The sequence below is a fragment of the Diadema antillarum genome, unplaced genomic scaffold (genome assembly GCF_040938485.1).
Source record: "Diadema antillarum isolate AM-2024a unplaced genomic scaffold, OU_Dant_1.0 seq00002128_RagTag, whole genome shotgun sequence".
Classification (NCBI taxonomy): Eukaryota; Metazoa; Echinodermata; class Echinoidea; order Diadematoida; family Diadematidae; genus Diadema; species Diadema antillarum.
This window is the reverse complement of record NW_027272768.1, coordinates 43,027-62,924: the sequence shown is the minus strand read 5'-3', so window position 1 is coordinate 62,924 and position 19,898 is coordinate 43,027. Positions and strand designations below refer to the sequence as shown.

Here is a 19,898-nt window from a genome sequence, read left to right as displayed (position 1 = left end):
GTAATTAACAGGTGCTTGAATTGGTAATGAATTGGTAACCGATCCAGGGAACTGATGTAGGTGATATGATTTCATGTCATCACTGCTAATGTGCTATTGGCTCACCTCCGATCGCGATGTAAATGGTCTATTGGCTATAATCACCATTTTCGTGCCACAATGATTGTCGACACAAAACTTTTTCTCCACTTTAATGGAATTAATAGCTTTGTGTTATCGTTTGTTATCACCTATTCATGTACTTTTCTTATTGCTTTATGTTTGTTTCTCACGAAAAGATGACTTTTGATCGATGACTTTTTGTTGCATTTCCTTTCGAAGAAAGGTACAAAGGTATGACAACCAGGAGCCGTCATATTGGCGAATTAAAAATGTTACTGTCAACAACAAACTCATTCTTCGTCCATTTGGAATGCCTCCTCTTTATGGCTGATAAAAACGGGTTCACCATAAATTCAAGGCTCAGTACTTACTATTACACAAACACACACAAAACACGCACACACACACACACACACACACACATATATATATATATATATATATATATATATATATATATATACATTATACACAAGATTCCACATGGAGCTCCATAGATAAACACGGAAGAGGTCATGGTGAGATGCGAGTCATCATTGTTTATCACGTCGAGATATCCTTGACGAAACCTCCATATACCATGATAACGTGTTTTGATTTTGGACGTGGAAATGTTATCATCTGACGTGTGTATCTATACAATCTGACAGCCCCACCCCCATGATACGCAATGTCAAGGGTAGTTAACGCGTGATAATCGCACTGCACAATTTTAATGTTATTTTACCTCTTAAAAAGGTATAGCTAGTTTTTTCTGAGCGATGATTCAGCCAGTATCCTGAACTATCATTAACTCTTCCTCAATCTCCATCCCCCACCTGCCAATTGAGTTTGGGATAAGCATGGGATTCCATACCCAAACAACACATCGAAAAGTGGAAGAGATACAGTCAAACCTGTCTATAGCGACCACCCAAGGGATACGAAAGCAGTGGTCATTGTAGACAGGTTTCCGCAAAAGACAGAGGGGTTTACATAGCATTTCTCTTGGAGGGAAGTGTGTTTAGTGGTCTTACACGACAGGTTGTCGCTATAGACGGTGGTCGCTATAAACAGGTTTGACTGATGCCGTGCTACTCTAAACGTGTCTGGTCCCCCGCGGATCGGTTCCCGTGGCCTCACTCCGGACCCCGTTCAGGTATTTAATACCGGAATCACATCAGCGACAACACAGCATTCGCGCACCCCGCATCTCACTAGTCGCAACCACGGCTTTTCAAATGTTGTATTAATATTGTCATACCTGAGATGGTGATTCAGGTAGCCCCTGTCCACCGGAGCTGTGGTAGATGTAAACGCGGCCCATTCCCGTCTCCCCGTCGTGTGGTGCCCCTATGGCAAGATCTGGAAGCGAGAATTAGCCCAATGTAGAATTGCACCATAATTGATTATATAAACTGGCAGTCAGTACTCTTTAATGATTGTTGAGAATTGTGATACTGCAGTACACGTAGAAATTATTCAGTTATGAAATTAAATATATATATATATATATATATATATATATATATATATATATATATATATAGATATATAATTAGATATAGTTATTCAATTTTCAATTTAATACAAAATCGATTTCACTTTTCAACAAAACACATTTGACAAGGCATGGAAATGAAATGACAATACAGTGAAGTCGATTCGCAAATACCATTCTTATGAAATGAATATGGTTGCTATTGCAATAAAAGATAAGTTTAAGACACATTCAACGAAATATTTATATAAAATAAGTATTTGGACCTGATCTTGAATTGATTTACATTTTCAGTGGCACCAAAATAGTAACATTGTAAACATTAGAAACACAATGTACATAATTATTATACAGTAATAAGTCCGAAAATAAGTTAACTATTCTAACAGAAATTACATAAGGCATGGTTTGCTATATGTGAGAAGCATTTTGGGAGACAGACAGAACTAGACGAAATGATTGGCATAATAGTGTATATCCTAAATCCCTTCCAGCATGAGTTATCTCTAACACAAAATACGCACTAAACAATAATATCAAATATTTTCCATCCCTCCTCTCCTTGACGTTATTTTAATATCCATTAAGAATTAAAGGCATTGTTTGTAACTTTGTAGAGAAACTTTCGTAATTCCTTGTTTTTTTATTACATATCAAAACGAATGGGTAAATTTAACTATATAAAGAGGGTGGAGCGTTTACTTATATTTTCACACACACACACACACACACACACACACACACACACACACACACACACAGAAAGGAACATATGCAGCACTCCCACCTAATGACACTGTTGTGATTTTCAAAAGTTTTCTCCTTTATATATTGTCTTAGTTGATGTATTCATTTCTTAATAGTTTACCGTTGAACCCATCTTGGTTGATATCCCCCAGGGCGGCCAAAGAGAAACCAAACCTCGCTCCTGGTCGCTGACCAATTAGCACCAGAGGGGGCAGGAACCTCATTGCCTAAAAATGAAGAATAATTAGAAAACAAAGTGGTTGTACAGGCAGAAACTCTACAGTTGAAAGGCAGTGCGATGATTACGCAGACATTAAACAGGGATATTTAGCAATGTCACTGATAACTACATTACTATAATTCGATCAACTCTTCAATTCATAACATTACTGAATATCAACAAGGAGAAAACATTACCTCAGATAGAGTTCATATACAGGATTTAATGTTTACCAATATCACTATGACGACAATCGCATTGTACGAAATTCATGATTACACGTTCAGAGTCATTCTGCTTTTGCACACACGATTAAAGGATTTCGGATGACGATCTCATCATTTCTCACCTCGGCGTCGGTCTGATAGACGGAGACTCGTCCGACGTCGTAGTGCAGACTGTTATCATGCTGGTCGCTGTACATGGGAGACGCGACCACGAGGTCATCGAATCTAGAGGAGATGATAATCGATAATAATTATGATTCGAAATTGCGTCGAGGAACACAGGTACTCTCAGGTACTCTCAATAGAAAGGGATCATCTTGAAATAGGTGCATGTACCTTGGTCAATAAGGCTTTGTCTTGTGTGGGGGGATGTTACTGATTAGAATCCTTAAAGAAAAAAGCCGCCCCCCCCCCAAAAAAAAAGCAGTAGCTATAGTAGTAGTAGTAGTAGTAGTAGTAGTAGTAGTAGTAGTGGTAGTAGTAGTAGTAATAATAATAATAGTAGTAGTCATGGCTCGACACTAACTTTTTTTGCTTGGTGACCCGATGGGGCCACCAAAATCCTAAATTTCAAATTTTTGGTGGCCCGAGAAAAAAATTTGGTGTCCCAAACAAACAATAAAAAACGTTAAAAGTCTTTTTTTAATGAGTCAAATATTTAAGTTTCATGATAGTAAGAATTAGAAGTTAGACATATCTACTCATAAATAAACTTCAACAAACTTGCAACACTCACTCTCAGGCACTCATTCAGTCCTTTTCATCCATCCTTTAAACAAATTTAACTGCTAATTTCCGGCGCACAAAGTTACGAATTTGTATACTATTAAAAAAATTTTGGTGGCCCGACTTTCATTTTTGGTGGCCCCGGGCCACCAGGCCACCGTTAGTGTCGAGCCCTGGTAGTATAATAGATGTAGTAGTAGAGGCAGAAGTAGCAGTAGTAGATTTGTAGTTAAAAAGTTGTATAGTGGTAGTAGTAGTATCATTTTACTACTACGGTGTATTACAGTCGTAGTGGTAGTGGTGGTAATAGTAGTATAGTAGAATAAGAAGTAGTAGTAGTAGTAGCAGGGATGCCAAGTTCAAAAAAAAATTATGAGTGAGATTTTCATGACTCGGCATCTCGGCATGTGTGCGCGAGCGAGGGTGTGGGAGGGGTTTTTCCTCCCTGTGGCCTCCCGCGGTAGGGAGCTTTTTCAATTTTTAGCTCTTAATGGTGCAATCAGGTGCATACCTAAGTGACTATTTTTTACTTATTTTGAAAGCCAAAAGGGAAATATACCTTTATTTGCAACTATCACTTTAATTTTTTGAGCTATGCTCATTATTATAGGCCCAAGTTGCAGACTTCGCCCGATGCGTGAGAAAAATGGGTGCCATGCGTGAGATCGTGAGATGGCCCCTAAATGCTTGAGTCTCACGCAGAATGCGTGAGACTTGGTAGCTCTGTAGTAGTAGTAGTAGTAGAAGTGTTAGTTGCAGTTGAGCCAGCTGTAGTAGTAGTAGTAAAGAATTTTCGTAAAGTGAATTTGTTGACTCGCTTACCCGTCCCCGTTGAAATCTGATGACGCCAGCGTGTGTCCGAAATATTCGCCCATCTGGCTGCCTTCGAACACCGCCAACTCGTTGAGGGCAGCGTCCATGATGGTTACCTGCCAGAAACCGAGGAGAAACAAGGTTAAAGCAAAAAAAAAAAAAACAACAACAACACAACACAAAAAAGAGACAAATATACGATAAAGAAGGAGGAGGAGGGGGAGAGTTAGAAGGGGAGCCAAAAAAAAAAAATCACACACACGCGCGAGCGCGATAATCAAACAATGGACATCTCAATTAGTCATAATTCTTCATCCATAACTCTTTGTTAACAACTTATTTTTCAGTGTCGTCACGTACTTGGTATCATAATTTGCCATGAGTAGCAATAATACATGGAGGATGTGAGCAAGGGACGTGTTGATAGACAAGTATATACGCAATGCCACTACACATGCACGCGTACACATGAATACATTCTTTTTATGAGTTCAGGAAATACTTTATGATCGCATTGTCCTATGAAACAGACAGACAAACAGACAGATATGATGTTAATGATGATGAAACAACATTTACAGAGCGCCATTTATCTGTAGAAACATTTAAAGGCGCCCGGCTCCCTCAATGTGTCACACATCATTCCAAAAAATTGCTGGATAGATAAGTCTTCAGTTCAGATTTAAAAGGTATTGAGGCCGTAGAGATAATATAGATAGATAAACTGAATAGCAGAAAGATTAAGAACATGAGCGAAAGGAGGGGGGGGGGGGGGGATCGAAGTTGAAGATTGTTGGCAGTGCAATAAACCACCAGCTGACCCCATCTTACATCCGGCGTTATATCCCGATTTAGCCGCACTCACCGTGCCCCTGTTGTAAGCTCCCCGTGGGGTCCCGATGATATATTCCTTGTAGCCGTCCGCATCGAAATCGCCGAATGACACCGAATAACCTGTACACAGAGACAGCGCGAACAAATCAGACCTGCTGGCTATATTATCTTTCATATTAAAGAAACTGTTGAACAACCTTTTAAAATCGAAATAAAAATCGTAGTCACATTTAGCTATTGTAGTTGTCATGTGAGTACCTCTCAAACTGCGGAAAACAAATCTGGCTATAAAAGCGGAACTGAAAACGAAATCTCTGTACTGCTCATTCTTTTTCTTGATTTTTTTAACCATACATTTGGAGAGAGTGACCATGCTAATGCCATGTAAATGGGAACCTCTTATTCACTCCGTCTTCAAGTTGATTTGTGTTTATCTATTTGTAATCTATTGATTTCTAATCTATTGTCAGGGTATGGCCCATTCAACATTATGCAGGGGTCTTTCACGGAGCCCAGAATCATATTTGCAAACACATTTCCATCTAACAACAAAACGTTTATACACAAAAAATACATAAGGAATTCAAATAAAATTCTATCGTGAAATCAGAAATAGTTCTATATCACACGGTAGCGCAAACGAGTATGAGGATAAAACAAAATATCAGGATCAATCACGATAATCGGGAAAAAGTTATGCCAACAGAGTACTCAAAGCGATACAGAACAGAAACGAAACATAGAATAATGCAAATATTGCACATTTTGTCAAATAGCACATTTTTAAACAAATTGGGAAACGGCTGATAAAGATTATGTAGATTAAAATGAGGTAATGACATGCTCGTTTTATCTAACTTGCCTAGATATCATTGAGGCTCCATGGAAACACATACACATACACACACACACACACATGACACACACGCATGCATCAGGTTTTATATCGACAGCGTGGTGCCAAGTTGGCAACATTTTACGACTCTCTTCCCCTCCTAAAAAACAAAACAAAACCAAAAACAATCAGCGGAAACGACAAAATCATACATTAAACGATTGAGTAAAACAAAAATAACCAAAACAAAAATCATGCAAGAAGATAGGTCTGGATTTAGTGCCATTACGATTTAATTATGACACCTGATCTCTGTACAGCTGGCCTTTGATTGCTAATAAAAATACTCTATACCGAGGTACCTGGACGACCAGGTTCAGGTATACAAGAAGGTCAGTACTTAGTCGGCGCAATTTACTCTTGACCCTGGTAAAGCAAGTACTTAATTTTTGTTTTTCTTGCTCGACACGACGCTCGTGACTGCTTTACTTTTTTGTAGCTTTTCTTGAATCTCTATGCTTGCCCTGTGAGAGATTTTAAAACATACGTTTATACTCTCTACCTGTATACTTGCAATGCACAAGACAGCACAGTTTTCTCAAGTATAAGCCAACTTCATAATTATTTTTAAAGTTGAGATATCTAAAATAGCTAAAATGCACAAAAAAAACTAATAAGAGAAAATGGGATATTTTTTATCATAACGTAAATTCTATTCCTTGCTTTGATACAAGTGAGGTATCACCCGAAAGGTTTTATTTTGCTCTTTCTGATAATTTCAAAATGTTTGAAAATGGCTCGCTTTACTCTTCTCTTCTCTTCATGTATATCTCTATCTATCTATCTATCTATCTATCTATCTATCTATCTGTCTGTCTATCTATCTATCTATCTATCTATCTATCTGTCTATCTATCTATCTATCTATCTATCTATCTATCTATCTATCTATCTATCTATATATCTATCTACCTATCTGTCTGTCTGTCTATCTATCTATATAATAGCAAAGATAGACTCAATATTCATATGCTCGTACGCTCACGCTTGGTACTGGTTCGTATTCAAGAAAGTATTAGCCTTGAATCTAATGGATTTCCTGACACGACGTCAGAAGCGTCGTTATCTTTACATCTTTATTACCCTTCCTTCCGTCAAAAGCAATTAACATTATCCTAAATTATACCATGAAACTCCTTACAAGGTTGACAGATAACGGATGTTGATTTGGCAGACTATTTTGCAATCAGCATCAGTTTTTAACCTTGATTTTATCTAATTTTTCTGTTGTTGTGGTTTGAGCTATAGTTATCAAGACTGGAAAGGAATGTGACAAACATTTCAAAATCTTGCCAGTAAAAGGCGTTTCATATCATTCAAGTTGTCCATTCATTTGATAACATCTTGAAGAAAACTTAGAAAAGGAAGATCTAACCGATAATCGCACATCTTGATAAGCCTGTATCCTTTCACACTCAGGTCAGTGAGCCAAAGGCTGATTTTAAATTCCTCATTTCAGTGGAAATCTTTACGAAATGGTAAGTACGTTTAAAAACAAGCAAACAAACCCCCCCCCCAAAAAAAAAAGAAAGAAAGAGAGAAACAATTAAACATACGAACGGAGAAACAAAACCAATACCCAAATCGCCCTTCGAATGCACCACCTGTGACATCCATGACCCTCTTATGGGCAGAGAACACACAGTAGCTAAAAGCGGTACCGCCTCCCCGTGTTGTAAGCAGTTTTGGCGAATATTACCCGAGCTCATCTCAATTTGACATTATAAGCAATGAAATTCAATGATTGAGCGATTTTGGTAAAGATGAGGGCTGCTCTTTACAAGAAGAAGAGATGTAACGAGTATAAAGCTCTTCTATCACGGCCATGTCGCACAAACAGAGACATAAATCTATTAATAGCAAGATTGTTCGCTATCTGATATGGCCTTGTCATTGATATGATCATGAGTCATATTATTTCTAAAAATGATATTTGAGGTTAAAAAAAAAGAGAGAAGATGAAGAGAGGAAATTGTTAGGTATGCAGACAAAGGAGGCGCCAATACCGGTAACTATATCTTCAAAATTTAAAATCGGACCATAAGGTTGTCTTTAAAATGTAATTACCTCCACCACGAAGGTCATTTTTAACGGCGTTTGTTTGTCTGTTGGTTTGTTTATTTGTTTCTTTGTCTGTCTGTCTTTCTGTTTATGAAATTTGGATGAAAATCTTCACAGAAAGTTGATGATGACACAGGGTATTGACAATTAGATAACTGATAGTGATCAAGATCGGGCCGTCAGGCTGCGGTTCTTTTTTTTTTAAATAAAGAATAAAATTCTTTACCTTTTGGAAACTCTATACCTCATTTCCAATTGTTCTACAACAACTTCCAGCACTTTCTCGAATCAAAGATGAAGGCATATTCCTCTATCAAGCATCTCTCTCTTCCCGGCAAGTTCACCTTTATATACATGGGGATTAGAGTAAATGCAGCAACAGAACTCATCAGCGAAAGTTTGGGGGAAATTTGACAATCCGTTCAAAACTTATGATTTTTTAAAGTATCTGCGCAGTCACTGCTGGGTGAGAAGACTACTACAGTGCATGATGCCACATGCGTAGAACGATTAAGGAAAGTATAAAGAACATTTCACAAAATTTCATTGTTTTTTTGAAAAAAAAATACAAATTTCTTCGACTTGTCATTATTAAACGTATGTTAAGCATGTTAAGAGTATTGTTATTTTCCCTGCCTCCTGAAAGAGGCAAGTCAAGTGCTCATTTATTATGCGAGAAAAGCTTTTTTTTTTAAATTTTCGTTATATCGTTCTATTCACCTGACATCACAACCTGTAGTACAGTCTTCTCATCCAGGAGTGACTGAGCAGATATTTCAAAAATAAATAACTTTTGAATGGATTGTCTGATTTTCTCCAACCTTTCACTGATTTGTTCTATTAAAATTGCTGCATTCACTCAATCCACATGTATATTGAGGTGAACTTGTTCTTCAACTTCATTCATAAAACATTACAGTTCCAGTAACATATTGAAGTCATAACACTGATGACAGTGTAAATTAGATAAACCAATGGAATACGCGCGCGCACACACACATACACACACATAATAATATTATGTGTGTATATATATATGTATATATACATGATATATTAAGTGTGAGTCGTGTGTCTTCAGCTAATGATGAACCCCTGGGTCGTCGCATCTTTTTGGAGTGTGTATGTAAACGTCTACGTAAGCAACGTCTACCGCCTCTTTACTCTCTTTTATATATGATATATTAATATATATATATATATATATATATATATATATATATATTCATATATATATATATATATATATATTTATATAATGTGTGTGTTTGTGTGTGTCTCTCTCTCTCTCTCTGTTTTTCTCTATATACATACATCTAACTGTATAATATAAGTATATCTGATGGATATAAAGATAGACATAAAGATATATAGATATAGATTGATAGATAGATAGATAGATAGATAGATAGAGAGATAGATAGATAGATAAATAAATAGATAGATAGACAGATAGATGTAGAGAGAAAATCAAGCATCCCCGAAAATTCTGGCGTGTGATATATTTACGAGATAATATTGTAAGTACCTTTGTAATCGCTGTTTTCGAGATTGTTCGGTGGCCACGACGAAAGGGCGTCAAATTCGTCGAAGAAACTGAGGATGTGCACTTGGCCTGTGAGACAGAAACACAAACAAACGAACAAACAAACATCACGAAAGGTTGGAAAGAACTCATCTATCCTGTCATCTTGCTCTGGTAGCATTTTCCCAAATCTTGAACGATAAGCAGGAGCTGTATGATTTATCATTATTATTATCATCATTATTATCATTCGAGTGAGAGAGAGAGAGAGAGACTGGCGTCCTTTTATGTTTTCAGGAGGTACGGTGACTAAATTTTTAAGTTCAAGAGCAAATTGCGAAAAATAAAGAAAGAACATAACAGTCAATGTAAATTGTGTATAATGTGTATCATTAATGACAGAGCGTGATCAATGTCACTGTTCTTGTCCGTTGTGAATAAATCTGCATCTATACTTAAGTGCCAATTTTGTTTCCTTTTTTTTTCAAACTCCTTGAGTTTAACTGATATTCAGAATGCAAGCTATCCTGTATTTTCATCGTCAAAACGTCATGGGCAAAACGTATCGGTGCCTCGATATGTGAACCCTATGCATTTGGTTCATGATTGATTGCGAAGACAAGCATGTGCGATCTTGCAGACCAGCTCAACCACGCACAAAAAGAAACAAAAGACACAAAGTAGAAACAAACTGGGACAAAAAAAAACTGACACGTATGTTAAAATTGATGAAAATGCTTAGCAAGTCACTGCCAGTTTCATCTCCACTGGGCCCAGCTCACAGCCAATATGGATAACATCTTTACTTAATACCTTCTTCACGGCCCTTTTGAAAACAAAATGTAAAACGATAATTGTCAAAAGCAAGAAGATGAGAAGAAGAAGACGAAGACGAAGAAGGATGAGGTGAGAAAAAAAAAACCCAGAAGAATAAAAAATGGAAACGGAGATGGTGTGGTGAAAATAATGTTGGCGACTGCATGACAAAGAATGTAAAAAAATAGAATAAGAATATTTAAAAAAAAATGATACATTGAAGAGAGAATACGACGGTAGAGAATAGGTCATTAGGACTCTATTCTTTAGCATAAGAATTATTATTGTTTCACAGCAGGAAGTTTACCCATAGTTGAGGGGGAAAATGTATGACCAAAAAGATTGCTGCTTTATCTCAGGAAGCATTTTCTTTACTACTTTAGATATCTTAATTTAGAATATATATCTAAAACGAAGGGGGAAAAAGACATATTCAAGTATGTCAGGAAATATTACGAAGAATAATGTGTTTCCAGAATGAGCTTTGTTTTTCTTTCTTTCTTGTCTAGGGTGATGCAAAGTCGATACGGGTCTATTTTCTTAAGCGTTGATCTTCCTGTTTATGTAGCAACGTCTTCCGGAACCTCTTGACACCTCACCTGCAATGACTGAGTTTTAAGCGGGACAGGCGCTGTTGCTCTCTAATGGGTATCTTGCTGCGACATCTGTCCCCAGCGTAAACCATCGACGAGATCAACTTTATTATTACGTTGAAGATGGCACTTAAGATTCCAGTTTCAGTTGAGTATAATCAAGTCTTTTTTTTAATAGTTCCCCTCATTCTCTTATCACATCGCTATTGAACTTGCAGCTCTAACTGTTAAGCGGAGATAAGGATTATTTTTTTCTTCTCACTTTCAATGAATATACGAGATATTTAAATCTTCCACCAGGGCCTGGCTAAAGGGGCCTGATAAACTTTACAGTCGAATCGCTCAGGAGATTCTTACCTTGTGCATGGAAGCTCCCCACAGCACCTAAGAGTATTTCGTCTTTCGTTGCGGCGGCGCTAAGACCCAGTTGACACGCCCATGTCCGCCTTGCTGCTGCTCAACAGAGAAAAAAGAAATGAATAAAGTGAAACAACCAAAAGAGATGGGCTTACATATCATCAGTGCTAAAGCTCTATATATCAACAATGCCATGTATGATTTTTCCCTGTTTTTTTTTTTTGTGTGTGTATTGATTTCTGACTGGATTCGCCAAAAATTTACCATGTTAACGAAACACACAATTAGAGAAAGTCATTCCAGAGTAAAATTTTGTTCCTCGCAATTGTAATTGTCATTATGCTGAGCTGCTGTTCGCTATTCATGCAGGTGAATATTATCGATATCACAGTAGTGTGGCTCATCTTCACACGTTCTGGTTCGTTTCGACGAAAAATTCAGTGCTTCAGGTCGCGATATATAAAACATCATTGACCAAATCAATATATGACCGTGTGTATGCGTGCGTATAATTTCACCCAACTAGTACCGTCAAAACTGTAACCCCGACATTGTATACTATTTTGTATCTACAAATGCGGCAGCGGTTTTCTCAATTTATATCGTGTCATACAATGGGTTCTTAACAGTTTGGTACGAGATATTATCACTAACGCTGTAATAGGCATGCTTACGCCATGTATCGCAAAGATATGCAGAAGTCACGATGCCATTGTCCTATAATAATGCAAAATACTATAATAGCTGAGACACCATTATACGAATCATATCACCCCTGCTCAAGATTTAGTTATGTTTAGTATGTTTATGGTGAAGGAAGAAATCATCTGCCAATGGCGTGCGACCTTCAATTACATAGAGCAATATACATTAGAGTGTACATCTATCGTATCTCTGTCTATCGGTTACTCTGATCTTCTCTCTTTATCTAGATATGTATATAACGCAATCAACGTGTTAGTGAATTGATAATACTTCCGCACAAAGCGATAAATATGTAAACAAAGGGGAACATGTGACCAACTCCTTTGATCTTTACAAGAAACACAGTATTGATCTCATTGTTTTGACATCAGTATTGATTGTCCTAATTGCAGCTTTTCTAATTATTCTAATTATCAAAATGCGACTGAAGATCTCCAAACTAAAATAAGAGTATATATATATATATATTATATAGATAGATATAGATACAAGAGAGGGAAAGAGAGAGATATTAAAAGAGAGATAGATATTCAGTAATACATGCAGTTAATATTGACTGATACAGAAATGCATGGGTCTAGAGAAGGCAAGAAAAGAAAAAGAGATGCTGCAACATGAGTGAGTGACTTCCTTTGAACTTGCAACCACTCACGATCAACGACAGGTATTTTGTCGGAGGCAGGCTGACAGGTGGTTTAAACCGTACAAGAACTTGTCGCGTTGGAAAAGGATCAACGCTGATCTACAGAGAGTTCTGAAGACTGCGGTCGCAAAAGGTCAATAACCTGGCGAGGTGTGTTGCCGGAACGCGACCCCCGAACACAGTGACGAATCCCCTTTTGTGTCCCACTTGGGGGCCCCCGTGGCGTCGTTTTGATTACGCAATGACTATGCGTGAAAGGACACGCGCTCAGTATACAGTATGTTACTGGAAGTACCAAAGTCAAGTGCGAGACTCATGGATGTTACCAAGGAGGTCCTACTTATCAAATGGAGGTTTACTCTACAAAAGTTTGAGTCACTAATGTTCTCAACGAATAGGGAACATCGTCCATTACACAAAATTTAGCCATGCCTTTGTTTTCAGTTGTGAAGTTGTAAACATTTTGCCTGTAAGGTTGAGTTTGCTCATTCATTAATCTGGCAGTCCAGTTCTTTTCAGTGCATTGTGTACTTCGCTGCCTCCGATCACAATGATAACAATGATAACGATACGAATGATAATAATAGTAACAATAACTCTTTACAACCCCCCCCCCCCCCCCCATTGCGTTCATCATGCAAGATATGAAATACACATAACATACGAAAGATATCAGTTCCTTGTTGAATTCCTTTAAAACGACGTAGTTTCAAAGAGTTTTCTCGCACGCCGGAGTGAATTAGGAATTTGTCAACCAGGAAATATGTCAGGAAATGAAATTGCATTGCAATTGACCAAAACTTTATTAAATCTATTCATTTTTTTTTGTTCGAAGTTGATGAGGTAGGTGCAGACATACAAGATTCATCCTTAAAGGCATAATTTACCATTTGCAGATGAAACAAAAACCCAGCATTAGTGCTTTAAAGTAGTTCTTAAATGTGAGTTAGGGATAGAAGCAACCACTGTAAAAATCTGAATCCGTATAATCGATGTTAGGTATTGCTAAATACACAAAATGTGAACAATAGTTATAATAAGAATGCTTCCAGACTAAACCGTCTACAGTTATGGTTTATTGAGAAAAATATTGAGATCTCCTTGTATCTTAGGATTTATTGCGAACAATTCATATGGTAGGATGTTTTGTGATACAACAGACCTACGCAATGCATCAATTGTGATATCACTACTCCCAAAGGTAAACTGGACCTTTGAGTACATCTTGAATCTCCCTTTCTGTTTCTATAGACTGTTTTATCAGTTAATCTGGAAATCAATCTTGTGAACTGTTTGCTTTGTATCGATGGCATGTAAGATATCGAGGCTGACCATACTGAACGACACGCACAATATGGGCTGTGATATTAATTCCTGGATAAAGGCGACAACGATGATGACCCATGTGAGGCGAATGACCCTAGAAGCTTTGGATGCCCTTTCGTCCGGACGGATGACCAAAATGTCAACCACGTGATCCTTCATCGCAAATCTCAAACGCATTCCTTTATACAAAATATGTTCAAAGGCACGGATTTATGAGGCGCCTATTGATGCCGTAGCGGTTTTGAGTAGAGCATGGACTCAAATCGACTACACCGTACTTATGAAGACAGCCCGAGCACCAGTGACACAGCGTATTAGATTAGCCAGTACACAGGTGTTGTCTTCTGGATGGACACTGCTGCTATTTCGACCAAACTGGATCGGAATGATAAATCGAAATGGATCAGTATTTAGTCTCGATGGAGAGAAAGCTATTACCGCGGTGAAGAGAATTCAAAGTGTCAGCTGTTTGAATGAGCTTAGTCAACTCATTGATTACTTCTGCGTCGACCAATCTTGCCAAGATTTCGTCATTATCCGTGATGAATACGCTTGTTGTAGGCTTTTTGGAACTGAATTCATTGCCCCTGAACAGAGTTTCCCAGCCTCCTGTTAGTTTACTGTTCCTTTCATTAACGACTTGTAATTCAGCGTGTATAGGGCCTAATCAAAGATGTAATGACAAACATGTTTCATAATTATATTGCATTACCATTACATTGCGTGACCTTTGTAGATTTGTGGTTCTTTATTTTTGTCTGAATTTACCTGGATTTTTGCAGGGTGTATACTCTCGAACGAGGCTAAAATTTCGTCTCGCGATGATGCAGCCGCCAACTGGTTTTATTTGAGGATCTGATGACGGATCAGACTGCATATACCAAGTATACAATGGTCGGCATACCTTTCGGAAGAAAAGGAAAAATAGGAGAGAAAATTGTTAAAAATACACAAACGGAACACAACACCACGTCAAAGACTGTATTTTCTATTGTTTAGCGACATAATATTCAAGAACCGAAGTAAATGATTATCAATAAATAATGCTAGGACGGCTAACAGAAGCTGAAAAAAAAATGATTATGAACTAGCTAAAATCTATTAAAAAAAAGTCACGGTGTAAAGATGTCTAATAAAAAATAAGTTACTAAAAGTGATTATGATAATAAAATAATAAAAAATAATGATAATAATAATAATAATAATAATAATAATAATAAGGTCTTATTTACCCAGGGTAACCTCTTCATTGTTGCCACTGCTCTACCAGAGAGCCCTGCCATTATCATTACCCTAGCATTGCCAGGTACCCATTTATACACCTGGGTCGAGAGGGACATGGACGTAAGCACTGAGCGGGATTCGAACTCGGGTCCTCCGATCGGGAGTCGGGAGTCTTATCCACTATGCCACATTGCGGGTTATTATGAGTGATAACGGATAGTTATTGAATTTGCTTGTCAGGTAAGTTTAGTTTTCTTCAGACAATGAGCAACATCTTTGAGCAAAGCATGCTGCTCTAGGAGGAACGCACTAAGCGGGATTCGAACCTAGATAACACTGTATTGCATCTTCATTGTTTTATTCACTACACCAAGTGCTCTCAAAGTTACGCCATCGATTGTTTGTTCTTTCATTCTTTCTTTCTTTCTTTTTTTCTCTCTATTTCCTTTTTTTTGGCAAACCATAGATTGGAACCAATACATACACACTAAAAAATAGGAGTGCAAATAATATTATGGACCCCTAGGGGTGCAGACGCTTGTTCCGATACAAGTCACCCTAAAGGTACAAATCTGCACCCCATACAGGGATACACAGTCTGCACCCCTATTTGGGGTGCAGACATGCACCCTATGGGATACTTATTTGTACCTTTGAAGGTACTCATTTCTATCATCATGAGTACTTTTGTGCAACCTTAGGGGTACTCATATGCACCTTTAAGGGTACTAATTTGAATCATTTAAGGGTACTTAAATGAACCCCTAGGGGTATTTCCTTGTCACCTCAGAGGTGCAAATAACTACCCCACAGGGTGCATGTCTGCACCCCCCAAAGGTGCAGAATGTGTACCCCTATGGGGTGCAGATGTGTACCTTTAGGGTGGCTTGTATAGGGACAAGTGTCTGTACCCCCAGAGGTCCTCATTTGCGCTTTTCAAACGACATAATGCTCGCTATAATGCATCTGCTAAGGGTGGAAACCATTTTGAATGGCATAATCATACCAAATAATCGACTTTCCATCTATGTGTCAAGAAAAATAAATTTAAACCTCCCTCCTCTAACGACGTAAACATGATTGTCCAAGGTGATCAACGCAGAGTTTCATAACCATGCATTATTTTTGCCAACATGACCACAGTATCGCAGAATGACAAATAGGGATCTACTTGCTAAGTTCTGAACAGAGTGTAATGGTGTATATTATGTTTGTGTGTGTTTGTGTGTGGGCGTGTGTGTAATGATGGTGTTTAAATGTGTATCTGCGTGTGCAGGTAGACAAGGACCATCGCTTTTTCGCATACCACCACAGGTGCGTCAGGGCCGCCGCTCTGAACCGTGGCGCCGAACATCTGGCCAGATTTGTTGGTAATTTGCTCACCGTTCTCAAGATCGTTGCCTGTGCAGGAAGAAAGAATGAATGAATGAAAGACACGCACCTCGGGCGAAATGGGATCGTGGTTTACGCTTTGGAAGGAGTGATGTCAACAGTAACAATGGAAATAAAGGAATTGAAATGAAATTCAGTATCACGGGCGGCATTGTCAGGTACTCTAACATACCTAGATCATATAGGTGAAATACCGGGAAAGACTCATTGTTCAGGGAGTAGACCTACAGGCTCGGCAGAGAGGAGATATCAGCACCAACATTCTGGTTTGAGGTCCATAGCCCCATCTACAGTAAATGAGTGGTTCCACTTTAAGAGGAATGTATATGGTATGTATCAGCGAATGTAACAGCCTTTAAACAAAACATTGCGCGAGTCTTGAAGACAATAGACCCATGTATCAGGGTTAGGTTTTGACGAATGAATGTTGATATCAAAATAAATATTACTAGTAATCAGTAACTAGAAACGAACGATTATGACAGTATACCACGCGCATAAACTATACAAAACAAATGAACGAACAAGCAAACTTGACGTTAGAAACGACAACAAGGAAGGGATCAAATTTCTTTCGACGAGGTCGCTTGATCAGTGGAAATGGATCAAGGGTGGATTATTAGACAGCGAATGTCAAGGAGTTGGCAAAGTCATTTACATGTTATTCTTACCGAGTGGGTCGAGCGGTAGTTGGTAACATTCGCCAGCGCTGAAGGGCACCGTAGATAAAGGACACTTGTATAGGGCTCCTCCCGCCTCGACGCCAGGTTGGTCAGTCTGCGCTTTCGGCGCTCCAACTAGCAACCTGCCGTAATTCCACATCAAGGAAGAGACAAACGGAGAGAAAATGAGAAGGTACAAAGAAAACAAAAAGAAGTAAAGGAAATGGAGAGAGAGAGAGAGAGAGAGAGAGAGAAAGAAAGAGACGAAGATATATTTCATTGCTGGGGTGATATACCGCCATTTAGAAAACATTATCCAGCCGTTTTCCCTCCATTGGGGAAATAACATAGCCTGAATATCGTGCAAAATATCACAACGATAAGGTTTAATGAAACACTTCATTACGAATCACGTCTTTTTGCCACTGCTTTTAGGGAAGAACACTCCAGACGAAAACTTGCATGTAATATATTACTATCATGCATATCCATCAATCATTCATATACACGGTCTATTAACGTCAATCGTACGTCATCTCTGCCATTGTACTAAACTCACTGATTACGAACTTGTCTGAATACCTTGTTTGTTTCTCTTTTTTTAGGGGGGGGGGAGTATCGAAAATCATGAAAATTATACACTTCTTCATAACATTTTGCTACCTTGATATTTTCTCAATGCGATCAACAAATAGGATACCATTCTCAAGGATGATAACAATAATAATAATAATGATAATAATAATAATAATATTAATAATACTAATAATAATAAAACTCCAGAAATAAAAAATCGCTTAAATGAGCAAAATGATTTGCCACGATGCCCAACGACGTGTGAAGGATGGCAAGAAAATAACGGGGATAATTTGCATTATACACCATACTGAACGAAGACTGAATAGGTAATTGCTAAAGTTGATGTGTGTGTAAAGAAGCTGCGATTGTAATGCTACGCTTTTGCTTTGCCATATTCACTAACTGGAATTATTTTCAAGAAGTCACAAACTTTCAGCGGTTACCAAATGCGCTATCTTTTGGTTTGTTGATGATCCATCGCACATTGTAAGTTCAAACGGTTTATAATGTTGGGTAGTCCAACGATTGACTATGACGTCATGTTCCCTAACATTGCAACTTGTCATGTTCAAGATCCTAACAACCTAACAACCAAAAACCCTTTACGATAAGCCCTGCCCACCCCATCCCATATCATAGCTCTTAGGCCCAGCCTACTACCCGTATCAAAACAATGTATGCGTATAAGGTCTCTGAAGATGCGCCCATCCGCGGTGACAAAGCGCGAACGCGTATTATTTGGAAATGTGAACCTCTGACACTTGTTGTACCGTCTCAAGAAACGTGACAATCTGTGCGCTAATCGCTCGCTTCCCCTCCGGCTTCTATTTCACCAATAGAGGAAATGACGGAGTCCTAGCGTCGGCAACATGATTCCCCGGGCCGACGTGCCTGGCGCAAAGGGAAACACCTTACCGCCAGGCCGCAGGGTATTTTGTGTGGCTTAACTGTTAGCGGGAATACAACCATACGTTAGAAGCGTCTTATTGTTGTTGTTTTCTTTACTTTTTGTATTTGATGTTGTTGTTTCAGTTGCTATTATTTCTTTTTTTAAGGGGGAGGGGTGCAGTCCGTAGTTTTCTTCTATATCCTCATGTCTTATCCCCTTCTGGCGCGTATGCTAGTATGGCTTTTCCCAACATAATTCGGAGCTACTTTAGTGCACCTTGGAATTCATTCGTACCTCCACTGCTAAAAATGATGAATTATTCATCACCTTACATTGTCGGTTATATACAGTGGGTTTTGAATGAAAGGCAAGTACCCAGATATAAGTAACCCGCGGCAGACGGGCGTATGCATTGTGGTGAACAACTTGAGTACAGATGGGATTAGCGGTCTCGGTTCTCTCGTTTCAGCGCGGAGAAGATGATAGGCCTACAACACCACCGCGGCGACGGATTCGGGCTCTCATCGAGTTCGTGACGTCAGCATTACTCACGCCTCTCCAGCTCCTGCATGAGTGGCGGCAACCTGTTCATGGGGGTAGCACTTTAAAGAGCCGAGCCGAGCGTCTCCTTCGTATTGCATGCAAGAACAGGATGAAGAGAAATGGGTATAGAGAAGAAATGACCGCGACAACTTGATATGTTTGCTCATCAAATGCAATCATTACAGACGGTATTCTATTCAACCGTGAACGCGTAATATTCACTGTAAGAAAGACGCCCCCTCCCCCCCCCCCCCCCCACACACACACACAAAGAGAAGTATGCAAATCTGGGTATGTGTCATAGGTATTATACACTGAAACTGCGAAAACACATTTACAAATTTCCTAGATGTAAAGTCAAAACGAACTGGATTTTCAAATCCAAACATTGACTCTTCGAAACCGGACGCCAACAAGCGGCAACGACATCTATACATCGAACTGTAATGTGTGTGTATCGAAAGGGTGTTTATCATTTCTGCTCCGTTTTAATATGTAAACGGTACTCGGTATCACAAAGTCAATACAATGTTAGACGG

At 38.6% G+C, this 19,898-nt stretch overlaps 1 protein-coding gene across 1 annotated transcript in view; it reads right to left on the bottom strand.

Moving 5' to 3' along the window:
- The window catches only part of LOC139714006 (integrin alpha-8-like), a 63,671-nt gene that overhangs the window by 16,421 nt on the left and 27,352 nt on the right, over positions 1-19,898 (bottom strand). The window contains exons 2-11 of the mRNA XM_071625731.1: positions 17,358-17,491; positions 16,601-16,695; positions 14,839-14,974; positions 11,397-11,492; positions 9,634-9,720; positions 5,181-5,269; positions 4,325-4,431; positions 2,899-3,001; positions 2,451-2,556; positions 1,346-1,446 (exon numbers count right to left, since the gene is read on the bottom strand). Coding sequence (XP_071481832.1) covers positions 1,346-1,446; positions 2,451-2,556; positions 2,899-3,001; positions 4,325-4,431; positions 5,181-5,269; positions 9,634-9,720; positions 11,397-11,492; positions 14,839-14,974; positions 16,601-16,695; positions 17,358-17,491 — 1,054 coding nt within the window. The remainder of the gene's footprint in view (positions 1-1,345; positions 1,447-2,450; positions 2,557-2,898; positions 3,002-4,324; positions 4,432-5,180; positions 5,270-9,633; positions 9,721-11,396; positions 11,493-14,838; positions 14,975-16,600; positions 16,696-17,357; positions 17,492-19,898) is intronic.